This window comes from Mauremys reevesii, linkage group 1 (genome assembly GCF_016161935.1).
Source record: "Mauremys reevesii isolate NIE-2019 linkage group 1, ASM1616193v1, whole genome shotgun sequence".
NCBI lineage: Eukaryota > Metazoa > Chordata > Testudines > Geoemydidae > Mauremys > Mauremys reevesii.
In genome coordinates, this window is record NC_052623.1 from 60,594,679 (window position 1) to 60,610,788 (window position 16,110).

At 46.1% G+C, this 16,110-nt stretch overlaps 1 protein-coding gene across 8 annotated transcripts in view; it reads left to right on the plus strand.

Annotated features, from left to right (window-relative positions):
- INTS6 (integrator complex subunit 6) overlaps nucleotides 1–16,110 on the plus strand; it is an 86,188-nt gene that overhangs the window by 17,833 nt on the left and 52,245 nt on the right. For all 8 annotated transcript variants that reach the window (XM_039542063.1, XM_039542056.1, XM_039542070.1 and 5 more), the window contains one exon: nucleotides 7,293–7,382. In XM_039542063.1, coding sequence (XP_039397997.1) covers nucleotides 7,293–7,382 — 90 coding nt within the window. The remainder of the gene's footprint in view (nucleotides 1–7,292; nucleotides 7,383–16,110) is intronic.

The following is a 16,110-nucleotide window of genomic DNA, read 5'->3' on the forward strand; positions in this document are numbered from 1 at the left end:
CCGCCTGGACTCTTTGCTCCTCAATTCTTTAAATCTCAGAGTCTTTTCTATCCACTTCTGCCTCCATCCCTTTTCATTGATACCTCTTGGAGGACTTTTCTAAAAGAATTTCATTTTTTTTCATACTGAGATGATCAAATCAGTTCCTTAAAGCCAAGAAGGTAGAGTATTTTATGCCCAATATTTTTGTCATTTTCTACAAGATTAAGTTTTTTAGGCTTATTTTAGATCTGCGAAGTAAATTAATAATTCCCCAGTTTCCTCAATCAAATCTGAGTGCCTTCAGTTTTAAAGTGTGCTTGTATTAATCTTGCTGTGTGTTCTTGTTACTTTTATTTTGCTGTCGAAGATTCTCCATATTTTTGCAAAGCTCTGGACATTGGCATTTCTACAGCTTTGTGCATGTTTCTTCCTTACCATGCCTCTTCCAACCCAGACACTTGGTAGAAATTGTACAGCTGACTTGGATTTACAGATGATGATTATGATTTAAGACATCTATAGAGGGAGGGAGCTCTTTCTTCTCTTGCTAAATAATTAGGCATGGATGATCCAAAATCCATTAGTTTACTACAGTATGTGGTAGTATCAGACCCCTGAACTCATTTCATCCCTCACTAGAATGAGTTATTGTCATTTGAGGATGAATTTAAGTGTTTATTGAAAAGAGTGAAGGTAGGTTTGTTTCTGTATATTTAAACCCAAGATATAAGACAGCAATCAATATTCAGTGGAGTAAGAGAGAATCAGATTTTTCCAGAATACTCCTTTGCTACTTTCTCCCTTGTGTTGGCTGGTTTTCTCTGCAGTGAGTCCCTGACCCTCTTTTCTTCAGCAAACTTTCACACATGTTCTTTTCACATGTCTCGTTCACCCTTTCCTCACTGGTGCAAAGTCCTGCTCTTTCTACTCAGTTTTGCTGTTGCAGTTACACTTTCTCATTCTCTTAACTGCCTAAATTGTACTCAATTGTTACAGAACCTTCTGATTCCACCATTCAGTTCCTCTTTCTAACAAAGAGACATACTCTAAAACATTTTGATTGCTGCGTGAAAAACAGTAGAGGACAATAACTCCTTGTTATACTGAGAATTATTACAACTTTGAACTTTCAGTTATTTCACACTCTGCTTTGCTTTATCAAATGTCATATGTTATGTTGCCGGTTTACAATCTTCAGTCCTTTGTTTCTTACCTGGAACCTTGTAGATTGTGCAAGTTGTTTGGAACAGGGGCTGTTCCCTTTGTTACTTGTCTGCATGGTGCCTAAAACAGTGGGTTCCTGGCCCTTGATTGCATTCCTAGGTGGTACTGTGAAATACATCATAAATGTCTCTTTATTCCTGCTAAAAGGAAAATTCCAGATCAGTTGGGGAAACTAACATTATTCCTTCAGCTTCTGGCTGACAGCAGGCAGTGAGAGAGAGGAAAGCAAATATAAATGAATGATTTCCATTATAGATCACAGATTTCAGGGCCAGTGGAAATGGTAGTCTGTAGACCTCCACTAATTTGAAGCTAATCTGGCCAGCTGGGAGGTATATTTTGGGAACACTAGTTAGTTTGGGAAATTTATCTCTGAGGGAATAGAGGAGGGTGAAGGTGATCTCCTAACAAAGTCAGGAACATGGCGCTGGAACCTTGACAGGGATCTACTTGGCCCTTTTTTATCAATGAAGTATGACGGATGGAGCTGTTGTATGTAGAAATGAATGGAGGCATCCAGAGCAATCAAGTTCTCAGTACAACAAGATCTCTGTTGCATAGACCTTCTGATTAAACTCAGATCGAAAAGCAGAAATCAGATTGGATCATTTTCTGATCTCGGAAGAATGGCCTTTCCATCCACAAGTCTTTTAGTTTACCTTAATAGACTAGTTACCTTTCTGGTCTAATATCAGGCTCCTCAGGTTAAAATCCACATCCTATGGCTTTAGGCTTCCTGCATAGATACTTTTGACTTCCTGATGGATTTTACAGTGGAATTTAGGTACTTTGTCCTTTAATTCTTAAGACACTGAGAACCTAATCATCTTGTAAGGTGGAATATGCAAGGTTTCTTTTTCACTTCATGCGAGTCTTACCCTTCTTTTGCTTTACCTATAATAAACTTTTTGAACTCTCAGAATCTATATAGATGCATCTGGCTCAGCTTTCATTGATCTCTAAACTTATTTGCACATAATGGTGAAATGGTTTGTTACACTGTAAAATCATGACATTCTATCAGTAACTTTATTCTTATTCTAGTCTTTCAGAGGTGATCCAGATTCCCTTCAAAAGGTGTCATGTTGACCAAAGTGTGCTAGATGTGGCTTCTTGGGATGGCTAGAGGGAGTTATTTAAGAGCTCTGCAAAGAGTTCCCAGTCCCGGCTTGGTCAAGGAACCTTGGGATCAGTGGACTACATACCCCAATTTGGTACAGTGGTAATAAACATCATGATTTAATTGCCTCATGATGTGGGCCAAAAAAATGCCATTTTAACTATTCAAAAATTTTGTGTGATGTATTGGGATATCATGTCAACAGTAATTAAGATACTAACTTGTTACTGTTTTACTGGTACTTTCATTCTAAGAGTTTGAAGCCTTCATTTCCCAGTATATTTCATATTAGTCTAACAGATTCAGGTTTTCCCTGTTATGCCATTTATGCCAACTTCAAATAGAATTTTCTTTAAAACTTGCTATGCTGAGCTAATGGAGCAACTACCTTTTTCTTTTCACTTCAGTACACATCTGCGCTTGATGGTGCAGGGCGTGAGTGAAGGGAAGAAATTTACACTTCTCCACTTCCCGGATAATATCTGCTAAACAAATAGAATGAGTCAATCTGCCATCAGATGCTTCTTCCTCAATCTTGGGTATTCTTTCCACCCCTACTAGAAGGCTCTAGAGTAGGAAGAAAATTATTCCAAAGAAGTTGCGGCAAGATCAGTACTCTAGTAGCTACTGAGTATTGGAAGCTATTGAAAAACGCCAGCTGAGCTAATTAGATGTCTATTTGACACAATCAGCTGAAGTCTCTACAGGAGCAAGTTGCCACTTTGAATTCATCAACTAGAATCATCAGTAATGCACCTTCTGTAAGGAACTTGTCTGTGAGCAAGTCTATTTAGATGATGATTAAGTAAATTTCTCAGTTTACTGCAGGCGGAGTTGGAATTTGCTGTTCATTGCTTCTCGCCAGCCTTATGTACAGCATTAAATATAACAAATGTTTAAAGCTCTAGAGATATGATATACATATTCACCTTCAATGATCATAACAGTCTATCTTAATATCATCTTAAGTCTATTAAAGGATTTGGTATTTTTGGGTTAAGTATTTTTGTGTAGGACTTTGTCCAATTGAGTATTAAAGGTCAGTGGCAAAATGGATTTGAATGATTGTTTTGAAATTGGAAACAAAGACTTTTAGAGAAGTAAATAAAATTCTACCAAGACATCCGTGGAATAAATAGCTTTGTATAGTCTTCCATTTACGTGAAAAAGCAACTTTTTAGTCCACTGCAACTTCTGATAACTTACGTGTGTGTATATAATTTTTTTTTACAGTACTTGATTTAAAGTTGCTTGTCTTGCATACCTTCTTACAGATGAACTGAAAAGTCATGGCTGATAAATCAGGATTGCTCTGTTTCCTTCAAGAGTTGATGACATCTATAATTGGACAGAAAATAGAGAAATTTTAATAAAAAAACATTTTGAGCAGAAATCTTTTCCCAATATTTACCCATTGTAAATTATATCACCATTCCTTAAGGCAGAGTGGTGTAGGTGTTCATGATGTTACAAACTGTTGCATGAGGTACATGGGGTCCTGAACTCAGCTCATCTTTAGCCTCGTTCTGTGGTCTCCTAGACAACTGAAGTGCAGCTGTTGCATTAATCTACAGTCTTTGACTACCAAGAAATATATCCATCATCTAAATTATAGAGCATCAGTGTAGACCAGTTCAATGTCATCAACCCTTGCAGGAGTATGGCTGGGTGGACTAGGTCTGGAGACCACCTGCTGCAGGCCTCACAGCCCTGCATCAGCTTGCCCCAGAGTAGAGCAGTGAAAAGTCCTCCAGGCAGCCTAGAGTGGCTGCAGAGGAGCAGCCAATCAGGGGGGTTGCCGGAGCAACCGATAAGGGGCCAGAAGGGCCAGATAAAAGACAAGCAGCAGAGCCATCAGTTGCTGTGCGGAGCTCAATGAGGGAGGACTGGGGCTCACTGCACAGAGCTCACCAGACAGAACCGAGTCCAGGGAAGGATGCCAAAGACCAAGTGCCTGGCTAGATAGAAGAGCAGCAGGACCATCAAAAGGTCATTATGAGCAGACTGAGCACAGAACTTGGCCAGACCAGAGTACCGAGATGGTCTCTGCTGGTCTGGTTGCAGAATGAGCTCAGGGAGGGCTGCTGAAAAGGACACCAGCTGAGGGTACTGAGATGGGCCACAGCAGGTGTCTGAAGAAGGCAGTGCCTCTAGGAAGAAACCTAAGAGCTATGGCCCCATACCAGGGCCACGATAAGAACTTGGGACTGTTTACCTTGGAAGGGGGTACAGTGTATACGGCTCAGCTGGAGGGCTGAATCGCTGAAGACCAGTCGAGAGAGCCATCGGCCAGCGAAAGGGGGTGCTCGTGAGAGGCGGGTGCTGACACCATTACAAGGAGGTAGAATTCTGATTTGGCAGTCGTGACTGTTCTAGTCATCTCTCTAAAGGTGTGCAAGATCAGCAACCTTTAGCAGAATATGTAAGAACAAATTATGCTTGTGAAAAATAGATTTTGGGTTTTTAGGTAAATAGCTGTAATAATAACAATGCATGTTCTTGAATAAGTACCTCTGTAGTCAGCTGTCTTATAGCTAAAATGTTTGTGAAATTAAAAGGCAAGAAATGTTCTAAGACTGAAGTCCTTGATCAGTTTAAAAAAAAAAACAGTGGGAAGTTTGCCTGAATGTCTTAAGGCTTAGGCCCAAAGTAATTGCAGGTAAGCCTGGATTTTACTAGAGTATAGGGACACCAACACTAGTATAAGACTGGGAGAAAATGCTTCGTCTGTTGGATGCTTTTATGTATCTCTAAATAGGAAGTTTTGAAAATTGGGTTGTTCCTCTTAAGAGAAACAAGGAAAGTAGTGTAATTGTTTGAAGGATGATTTACACGGGATTGCTGATCTGGAAGAGTTTAGATGTGGAACATGGTGGACAAATAAAGTCATGAAAAAGACTGACTGTTAATGTCATTTATGATACTGATTAGGTCAAGATATTTTTGTCCTTTAGCTGTATAAATTGACATTGTTCCTTCATCAGCTGTAATATAAATGCTTTTTACTAGTGATTCAGAGTTCCTCCTGTAATAATGAAATCTGTTTTAAATTAAATGAACTTCAACATAATTAGCTTTCAGTTGTTGTTTCACAGTTGTAATAAACTACTAGTTGACAGGATAGCATACCACAACTGTTGCTTAGAACTTAAAAACAAGACTGGATGATCTTGGCAAACTGAATAAAAAAGAATGTGTACTTTAGACATTTACTTAAAAAAACAGTTTATGAATGTTAAATTGGTTTATAATGTAGTTTCTCTCTCAGAAGAAATTGATCTTCACTGTTTAATTTCAGTGCTTGAGGTTTTAAGTTCTCTGTAGCAATAAAATATTAAATTTTGTAACTGTTAAACATTTAGGAAAAATATCTTGAGGGTTAACCTGGAGCTCTTAATTTTTTGTGTAAAAATACAAAACTAAATTTGAATGATGAGGTCCAGAGCAGTTTCATGGAATCTTTTGATTTTCTATCCTAAAACATTTTTTATATACTGGTTATGGTGGGAAAGATTTATCAAAGAGGAGGGTCTTGCAGCATGCTCTGAATGGTCAGATCATGGAAATGTCTAATATCTGGAATGTCACTTCACAGCTAAATCCCTGGACTAAGAGTGCTTTCTCTAATGCTTTGACCTGAGTTTTGTAAACTATTTTGTCCAAAGGAGCACAGCTGTTTTGGTGGATTATGGATGGAGAAGTAGTCTCTGTTATAGCTGAATCCTGACCCAGTTATGGCTTTTAAAGGTCAGAACTGCACTGAAAATTTTTTGTAACATAGCTTTGTCTCTCAAGGGTGTGAAAAATCCAGAAGAAATTTTTGTCAACCTAGCTACTGCCTCTCAGGGAGGTAAATTACTTATAACGATCAGAGAACCTCTCCAGTTGCTGTAGTAAGTGCTTTCACTTAAAATGCTACATTTTAAGTGTAGACATAGCCAAAGATTTCTCAAACCTGTCAACAGAAGCAGACTGGAAACCATTGGACAGAAGAAAGAACCAGGAGCATCTCTCTCTGTTCTATCTTCAACCCCAGATACAGTGAATTATAGTAACCCACTCTGAATTGACGCATGCATGGATGGAACACACTGGCTAGATCCTCCTCTTGAAGGTTCCTGGCAATCTCTGGTGGAAATGGGAAGTGCCAGTGGCAACAGAGATCTGATTGTCAAGGCTTAATTATGAGTTGACCAGGACCCCAAGGCCTTCGAGCCACTTTGACAGATGAGGTCACAAAATGTCTTCTGTAATTTTGGACACTGTATCTTAAATGGCGCTGATGTAGAAAGCTTGTCAATGTTTATGAAGACTCGAATAGTTAATGAAACAGGTGTGTGGGTGTGCATGCATGAGAGAGAGAAAATCACTCTGGTTGGAATGTGACCCAAATAACTGAGTACCACCCAGTTCTAAATTCTGTTTTCTAGAATATTAGTTCTCAACCTTTAGGTTGTGAAGATGTTTTCTTGTGATTGTATAGTATTCTGAAAATCTTAATTTTTGATTGGTAGTAGAGGACGGAGTTGCAGGCTCTTCTGATTATGAAGATAATGTTCCACTTGTTAACAGCTACACCATTGGGATTTATTGAACATTTAGTATTTGCATATGTGCAATTAATGAAATTCTCAAAGACTAACCATTTTTTGTTACTTTAACATGACATTATGAAATGTATAGTCAATAAATGTGTGTGCCTATTTTAGGTATATGTAGCATATATATATTGGTTCTAGGATTGCAGATGTAAAAAGGTTGAGGAACCTATTCATAGCCTAGAGTATTGCCATGGAACCAAACGATCTACCTACAAACCCAATCCAGCATTCTCTGAAGTCAGTGGGAATATTTCCCTTGACTTCAGTGGGTGGTGGATTGGGCCATTGGTGCACCACTGTGGGTTTAAGCAAGAACCTTTTAAATTTGAATGTAGCATTTCTAATGTAATTACACTTTCTTTTAGGGAAGAAACCCTTTTTTTCTGGAGCCAGCAATAATTATAACAGTTACTGATGGGAGTAAATTAACTACCACGAGTGGGATACAGGATGAGGTAAGGTCTGATCTGTTTATCTACCGTACCAGACTTTTTGATAGAAGGCTGATATGTTAGGATTACCAGTTATTTAAACGTGTTCAAATGTACATACGGGATAAATTTAAACAGTGTTTCCTTGAGTTTTAGACATTCTTATGTAATCATACTGTGCTAGAAATGGTTTAAAAGCCTTTTCAGCAGTAAAAATTTGAGCATATTTAAGGAGTATCTTTAAACAGATTTGAAGAGTTTCTAAAATACTCAGTTTGCCAGTTTCACAGTCTGATTTAAAATACTGGCAGAGACATTCAACTCAGTTCTATTGAAGGTAATTGAGATATTAGTTTGAGACACTTATCAAATGAGTATACGTAGTTTTTTAAAGGACTTACCAGAATAAATTTATTGTACTGAAGAATATACATCTTGAAAACGTGTAAACATACATAATGTGTATAGACCTGATTTAATGTAGATCTTCCAAGGGTGGGAACCATGAACCAGAGAGCAGATTGGGACACATGAAGTGCAGAAGAAGAGGAGGAGATTGCTTCTGGATTTTATAGCTGTCTGTTTAGAATTGTCTGGACTCTGGAATGTCCCATAACAATCTAAAACAAAAAGGTGGGCTAAAGAGGAGTTCATTTCAAATTAAATCCACAGCTATATCTTAGAATATTTAAGATTAAAATACTGGGTCCATGCTCACAATAAACTTTACGGGTCACCATTGCTAAAACTCTGAGGCAATAAGCTGTTTCATCACCAGATGGCATGAGCTTCCCTGCTTGTGAAGTTGCAACCATTCCAAACTGCTTTGATTGTCGGAGCCTCTTCTTAGGGTATGGCTACACTTACGGTTTGCAGCGCTGGTCATCCAGCTGTGTAGGAGCAGCGCTGGTGTGTGGCCACACTCACAGCTACCAGCGCTGGTGTGTGGCCACATTTGCAGCATTAGCAGCGCTGTTGGGAGTGATGCATTATGGGCAGCTATCCCAGCATTCAAGTGGCTGCAACGTGCTTTTCAAAAGAGGTGGGTGGAGTGGGGTCTAGTGTGACAGGGAGCGGGGGGAGAGAGAGAGTGGATTTTTGGAGCCAACACTGTGTGTTTAGCTTCCTGCCTTGAAAAATCAGAACATTTTTCCGACCCCTTAGTCTTAACTCTTAATTGCAAACAGCCTGCAGCCAACACGACTCCCCGCTGTTTCATTCGCTCCCTGCCTGTCTCTCATTTGATTGTTTACAGCCAGGTACAGATTGATCACAGCAAACAGGAGCTCTGTTTGTTTTTTAGATAAGCGGCAACGGAGCTCCGCGGAGCTCGTTCACAACAAAACAAAGAGAGGCTGCATAACAAAACAAAGAGTAATTTATAAAAGCATTCTGGGATACACCTTATACCCTGGAGGCCAATCACAGCGCTGGTGTGTGGCCACACTTGATGACCAGCGCTGCAGCACCAGCGCTGGAATCCTTATTCCCCATGCTGAGTGAGGTGTACGGCCAGCGCTGCAGCCAGGGAGTTGCAGCGCTGGAAGTGCCCTGCAGGTGTGGCCACTTACTAATTGCAGCGCTGGTGGAGGCTTTCCAGTGCTGCAAATCGCCAGTATAGCCATACCCTTAGATGAATGGTGAGGAGTTCTTTACTGATACAATGGTTCTGGTCTGGTTTCTTATGCGTACAGGCCTTGAAACAGAAAAACATTGTTAGCAGGTCCCGCTTTTCAAAAGCAAAGGCTAATATCTGAACCCCTTTCAGTGCTGGTGGTTTTTCTTGATTTTTTTTCAATGGAACAGGTTCTCAAACATTTTTTGTATGGTGCATCACATTTTAATATAGAGATTATTTTACAGACCACCTCCCTTCCGAATTGTAATTGTGCGGACTTTCTCCTGTTTTCATGGTATTACATTCCTGTGGCAATTAGAGAAAGTGTTTTCATGGAAAAGTGATATTAAGGAAGTGTGAAATATATTTTTAGCTTTCTTTTAATGCACTTAAGTTGATAAGGAGCAGGGTAGGAAAAAGGACAAGGTTGCATCATGTGCGAAGCCACCTGTCTGTGGACCACTAGCAAGTCGTCTAATTCAGTTTGATAATTTCTGCTTTAGCGTATTTGATGTTTTGGGTTTTCTTTTTTGGTCTTTGGGCTAGTCTGACCCCCCCCCCCCCCCAGTGCTTTTTTGAGTAATGAGATAGTCTAGTACTGCTCCGGGTCCTTGAGATTATTCCTGACTTCCCATAATTGTGTTAGTCCAGATGGTTTTTAGAATTCTTCAAAGGCTACAGTGCACTTACTATAACTTCTCCCATCCTGTTCTTGGTCTCATAATGGAAGTCTGAAGGGGTGGCACTGTAGTGCTTCTTATGGTTAAACACATCTTCTGGCCATACCAATCCAGAATATTCTGTATCATGCAGTGCAAATGTGGCTACTTTTTGTCCTACCTGCCTTTCAATATGGTTTGCAAATAGGCATTGGTGTCTATTATTCTCATTACAAGAATACAGTAGAAGATACCACATATACAGCAATAACCTGGATGCATGGCCTTGTTGCCCTCTGACTGATTTCAAGTGACGGGTTCTGTTTGGGAAAATGTTCATGTATCATCTACTCTAGCCACTTGCAGCAGCAAAAGGAGAATTACAGGGCAAATATCAATTTGACTATTGAGAGAATTTGCTTATTCTCTCCCATATAAATTGTGAAACTGAGGGTTATGTATCCATTCCAGGCTTTCAGAGCCCATGTGTGTTTTTGTTTTTTAAAAAGTTTCTAAATCCAATGGACAAAGATGCTCTAAGTCAATAAGCAGCAGTGTGGCTGAAATTGTTCTTACTGGAAATGCTTGTAGTTCTGCAAGTAAAACACAAGAACACAAACAGCTGAGCTCTCAGTCCACTAATCAGTTATGCCTAACATTCTGTCATATCTACCTTTAGAAACCAATACTCTTTTACCAACTTGTTTGCTTTTTCAGCAGGTAGCTTGTTACAAATTTCTGACCAAATCAAAGAAGCTAAAAACAATTGATACAGAGCTGACTAGGCAAGAGGTATTCTTTTAAAAAAAACTGACAGAATTCTAAATTCTTCTTCGAGTGATTGCTCCTATGCATTCCAGTTAGGTGTGCGCGCGCCGCGTGCACGGCTCGTCGGAAGATTTTTACCCTAGCAACACTCAGCGGGTCGGCTGGGCACCCCCTGGAGTGGCGCTGCTATCGCGCCAAATATATACCCCAGCCGACCCGTCCGCTCCTCAGTTCCTTCTTACCGCCCGTGACGGTCGTTGGAACGGTGGAGTGCTCCTTTGACCTCCACAGCCCTAGCTTCTCTCAGATTTCTTCGTTGTAATTATTGTATATAGTTCTTAAAATAGTTAGATTAGTTTACTAGTTAGTTAGGAGAAATTGGGGGGCCTAGCCCTTCTTTTCCCGAACCGGTGCGGGCTCATGCCCAAGGCACCGGGATTCAAGCCCTGCTCGGACTGTCAACAGCCCATGCCGATAGGAGACCCTCACACCTCCTGCCTGCGGTGTTTGGGAGAGTCTCATCGTGCAGATAAGTGCCCTATTTGCAAGTCGTTTAAGCCGAGGACAAAGAAAGAGAGACTTTCGTTTAAAGCAGCTCTTGATGGAGTCGGCACTTAGCCCTGCGGTGCCGACCTCAGCCGCTCCGCAGTCCTCTTCAGTACGGAGCGCCCCAGCGGTTCCTGGCCGGTCCGGTACCGAGACTGTGAAAACCCAACAACCGGCACCGGCGTCCTGGCACCGCTCCCGCTCTCCTGCGAGGAAGCGTAAGCCGGCGCAGACGGCCACCAAGGCATCTGCACCAGGTCCGCTGGCCCAACCTCTGGCACCGACTCCGCCGGCACCCAAGACAGGCGCTGTACCATCGACTCTGGCACCGCAAGAGCCGTTGAGTCCGGTACCGCCTTGCTCCCCGGTACAAACCGTGGTCGAGCTGCCTCTCCCGTCGACTCCCGAAACTTTTTCGACGGCGAGAGAGCTGATAGCGCTCACCGAGCCACAGCGCATCCAGCCCCCGGCACCGCCGGTGCGGGCTGTGAAGTCAGTGGGTAAGCCGGCTATCATGCAGCCTCCTTCCCCTGATGGACGAGAGAGACGGTACTCCAGGTCCCGGTCCCGGAGACGCTCTCCGTCACGCCTATCCAGATCTCGGCGCCGGTCGCAGTCCCGGTACCGCTCGCCATCGCGGTACCGGTCACACTCCCGGAGACGATCCTGGTCCCGCGCTCCTGACCGGCGGTATCGACGCAGATCCGGCTCTCGGTACCGCTCCCGGTACCGTTCATCCCGCAGCCGCTCCCACCACCGGGAATCGAGATCCAGGTCGACCTCCCGGCACCAGCACGGTCGATGGTCCCGATCTCGCTCCCGGCACCGTGACGACCGGTACCGTTCCCCGGTACCGTCCAGGGACAGACCAGCAGCGTCGGTGGCGCAATCCCACGGTGTCTCCGCCCCGCCGTGGCCTTCGCGTCAGCCGTCTGTCTCCTCGCAAGCGGACAGTGTAGCCGATCCGCGCGTTGATCCTCAAGGCCAGGACCAGGGTCCCCCCCAATGGGGCTTCTGGACCCCATGGGCCTATCATGAGGCACAAGGGGTACCCCCCTCTCAGGGGCCCAGAACTTCCGTCCACACAGTGCCTGAGGCTACAGTCAGCAGACCTCCTCCCTCATCAGTGGTAGAGGACCCTCAGCCGCCTGTTGTTGCCGAGCATCCCCCGATCACGGAGGCTGCGCAGGACATTGACGAGCCACCACCGGACACCCTAGTCCCGGGCCTGTCATCGTCTTCCTCGCCAGATGAGGCGGTGGCGGGCGCGTCGTCATCGGGCCCTCCCCCGATTGACCTCCGTGCCCACCAGGACTTGCTTCGACGGGTGGCACAGAACATTAACCTGCCCGTTGAGGAGGTGGCAGAGGATGATGACCCTGTGGTCAGCATAATCGGGGCGGAGGCGCCTCTTCGGGTGGCTTTGCGTTTCTTTGGATGGTGCGAATAAAAGGCAGATACTATTTGGCAGTCACCGGCTTCCACCCCTCCCACGGCTCGGGGGGTGGAACGGAAGTACTCGGTCCCCTCCAGAGGCTATGAGTATCTGTACACACACCCAGCTCCGGACTCGCTGGTCATGCAGTCCGTTAATGACCATGAGCGCCATGGACAGCCAGCTCCGGCGCCAAAATCTAAAGAGGCCCGGCGCATGGATCTTTTGGGACGGAAACTCTATTCAGCTGGTGGTTTCCAACTGAGGATTGCCAACCAGCAGGCTCTCCTCAGTAGATACACCCATGACACCTTGCTCTCTCAAAGTTCACTGAGCTGGTGGCGTCAGACTCCCATTCTGAATTCAAGGCCCTTATTGAGAAGGGTAAAAAAGCCTCCCAATCGGCACTCCAAGCCTCTCTGGACTCCGCGGATTCAGGAGCCAGGACCTTGGCCTCTGGGGTAACCATGAGGAGGATTTCATGGCTGCAGGCCTCCACGTTACCACCGGAAGTCCAACACACTCTCCAGGACTTACCGTTTGACACCAAGGGTCTGTTTTCCGAGAAAACAGACTCAAGGCTGCAGACCCTCAAAGATGGCCGGGTCACTATCTGCTCCCTGGGAATGCATACGCCAGTTACCCAGCGGAGATCCTTCAGGACACAACCATACTGCCCGTTCAACCAGACCAGGCCGCGCCCCGATAATAGGCGCAGGGGCAGGGTGAATCGGCGTAGACTGTCGGGCAACCGGGGGAAGAAGCCCCAAGCGCCCTCTAAGCCCCCCCCCCCCGCGGGGCCTAAACAAAACTTTTGAGGGTACGCCCGAGGGCGGCCCACCAGTTTATTTACCGGATCCTTCCCCGTTATTTTCCAACCGTCTTTCCCACTTCCTGCCGGCGTGGTCCCACATAACAGATAACTGGGTGCTCTGCACGGTGCAGTTTGGTTACCGACTCCAATTTGTTTCGCCTCCTCCCTCCCACCCACCCTCCCTGTCCCTCTTCAGGGACCCCTCTCACGAGCAGTTCCTCTTACAAGAGGTCGAGACTCTGTTGAGTTTGGGTGCCATAGAGGAGGTGCCGGAAGGCATGCAAGGCAGGGGATTTTACTCCCGTTATTTCCTGATCCCCAAGGCGAAGGGAGGTCTGCGGCCAATCCTCGACCTCCGAGAACTCAACAGATTTCTGGTCAAGCTCAAGTTCCGCATGGTAACCCTGGGGACCATTATCCCCTCCCTGGATTCGGGAGACTGGTTTGCCGCCCTCGACATGAGGGACGCATACTTTCATATCGCGATTTACCCCCCTCATCGACGCTATCTGCGCTTCGTCGTCAACAGTATACACTACCAGTTTACGGTGCTCCCCTTCGGCCTCTCAACGGCACCGAGGGTCTTCACCAAGTGCATGGCAGTAGTGGCTGCGGCCCTTCGCCGTCGTCACATACATGTTTACCCGTATCTCGACGACTGGCTGATCCGCGGACCTTCCCGCCAACTGGTATCAAGTCAAATGGCCGAGATCCTAGGCCTGTTCCAAAGGCTAGGCCTCATGATCAACGCCGAAAAGTCTACCTTAGCTCCAACACAAAGGGTGGAGTTCATCGGTGCGGTCCTGGATTCCAATTTAGCCAGGGCCTGCCTCCCTCTACCTCGGCACCAGACTTTGGCTTCCCTTGTCCGAGACCTACAGTCCTTTCCGACTACGACGGTGCGGTCCTGCCTCCGCCTCCTTGGCCACATGGCGGCATGCACATTCGTGACCATGTACGCGAGGCTGCGTCTTCGCCCCTTTCAAACTTGGCTGGCGTTGGTGTACCGCCCGCACCTCGACTCCATAGATATGGTGGTCACAGTCCTGAGATCAACCTTCAAACCGCTCAACTGGTGGCTGAACCTGGAGGTAGTGTGTGTCGGAGTTCCATTCCGCCCACCCCACCCATCTGTCACACTGACCACGGATGCTTCGGCATTGGGGTGGGGTGCACACCTCGACAACCTGCACACCCAGGGTCTATGGTCGCCTCGAGAGCTCTCCCTTCATATCAATGTCAGGGAGCTGCGGGCGATTCGCTTGGCGTGTCAAACCTTCCACGCCCATCTCCAAGGGCGCTGCGTGGCCGTTTTCACGGAAAACACGATGGCGATGTTTTATGTGAACAGGTGGGGGGGGGGGGCTCGTTCCTCCCTGCTTTGCACGGAGGCGATGCACCTTTGGGACTTCTGTATAACCCACTCTATTCACCTGGTAGCATCATTTCTTCCAGGAGTTCAGAACACGTTGGCCGACCATCTCAGCAGGTCATTCCTCTCCCACGAGTGGTCAATTCGCCCAGATGTTATCCACACAGTTTTCCAGAGGTGGGGTGTTCCCCAAATAGACCTGTTTGCCTCCAAAGAGAACAGGAAATGTCACCAGTTCTGTTCTTACCAGGGTCGCTCACAGGGCTCCCTATCGGACGCATTCCTCCGCTCCTGGATGGGTCACCTGCTGTATGCCTTCCCTCCGTTCCCCCTCGTACACCGGGTGCTACTCAATCTCCTGAGGGACAGGGCCCGCCTCATACTCGTAGCTCCGGCCTGGCTGAGACAGCACTGGTACACCCTGCTGTTCGACCTCTCAGTGCGGGATCCCATTCCCCTCTCCTTATGGCCGGACCTGATAACACAGGACTTTGGCAGGCTTCGCCACCCGGACCTGCAGTCCCTCCATCTTACAGCTTGGTTCCTACGTGGCTGACCCGAGCAGAGCGTGACTGCTCTGCGGCGGTGCAGCAAGTCCTGATGGAAAGCAGAAAGCCTTCCACTCGATCGACCTGCCTCGCGAAGTAGAAGCGTTTCGCACTCTGGTGCGATCAGAAGGGTCTCAATCCTTTCGCAGTCCCTATTCCTACGATCCTGGACTACCTCTGGTCCCTCAAGGAGCAAGGTCTCGTGGTCTCCTCCTTGAAGGTGCACCTGGCGGCAATTTCTGCCTTTCGACCTGGCGTAGGAGAACGGTCCATCTTTTCCAATCAGATGGTTTCCCGCTTCCTTAAGGGACTAGATCGCTTGTACCCGCCGATACGGCGTCCTACACCCTCCTGGGATTTGAACTTAGTTCTAGCCAAGCTTATGGGAGCCCCCTTTGAGCCCTTGGCCACGTGTTCCCTTCTCTATTTATCATGGAAAACGGCCTTTCTCGTCGCTATAACATCAGCAAGACGAGTTTCCGAGCTTCACGCCCTAACGGTTGGTCCACGGTATACCATCTTCCATGCGGACAAGGTACAGCTTCGGCCACACCCAGCCTTCCTCCCTAAGGTGGTGTCGGCCTTCCATGTGAATCAGGACATTTTCCTCCCGGTTTTTTTCCCGAAGCTGCACGCCTCACGTCGTGAACAACAGCTTCACAGCCTTGATGTCTGCAGGGCCCTCGCATTTTACATAGAGTGAACGAAACCCTTCCGGCGTTCGCCCCAGCTATTCGTAGCGGTTGCCGATCGCATGAAGGGCAAGCTGGTCTCCTCTCAGAGGATCTCCTCCTGGGTGACGGCATGTATCCGGACATGCTACGAGCTTGCTCACGTGCCAGCTAGCCGTCTCACCGCTCACTCTACGAGAGCACAAGCTTCTTCTGCCGCCTTCCTGGCCCATGTCCCCATCCAGGACATCTATCGGGCGGCTACCTGGTCTTCGGTCCACACCTTTGCTGCCCACTACGCGTTGGTGCAACAATCTAGAG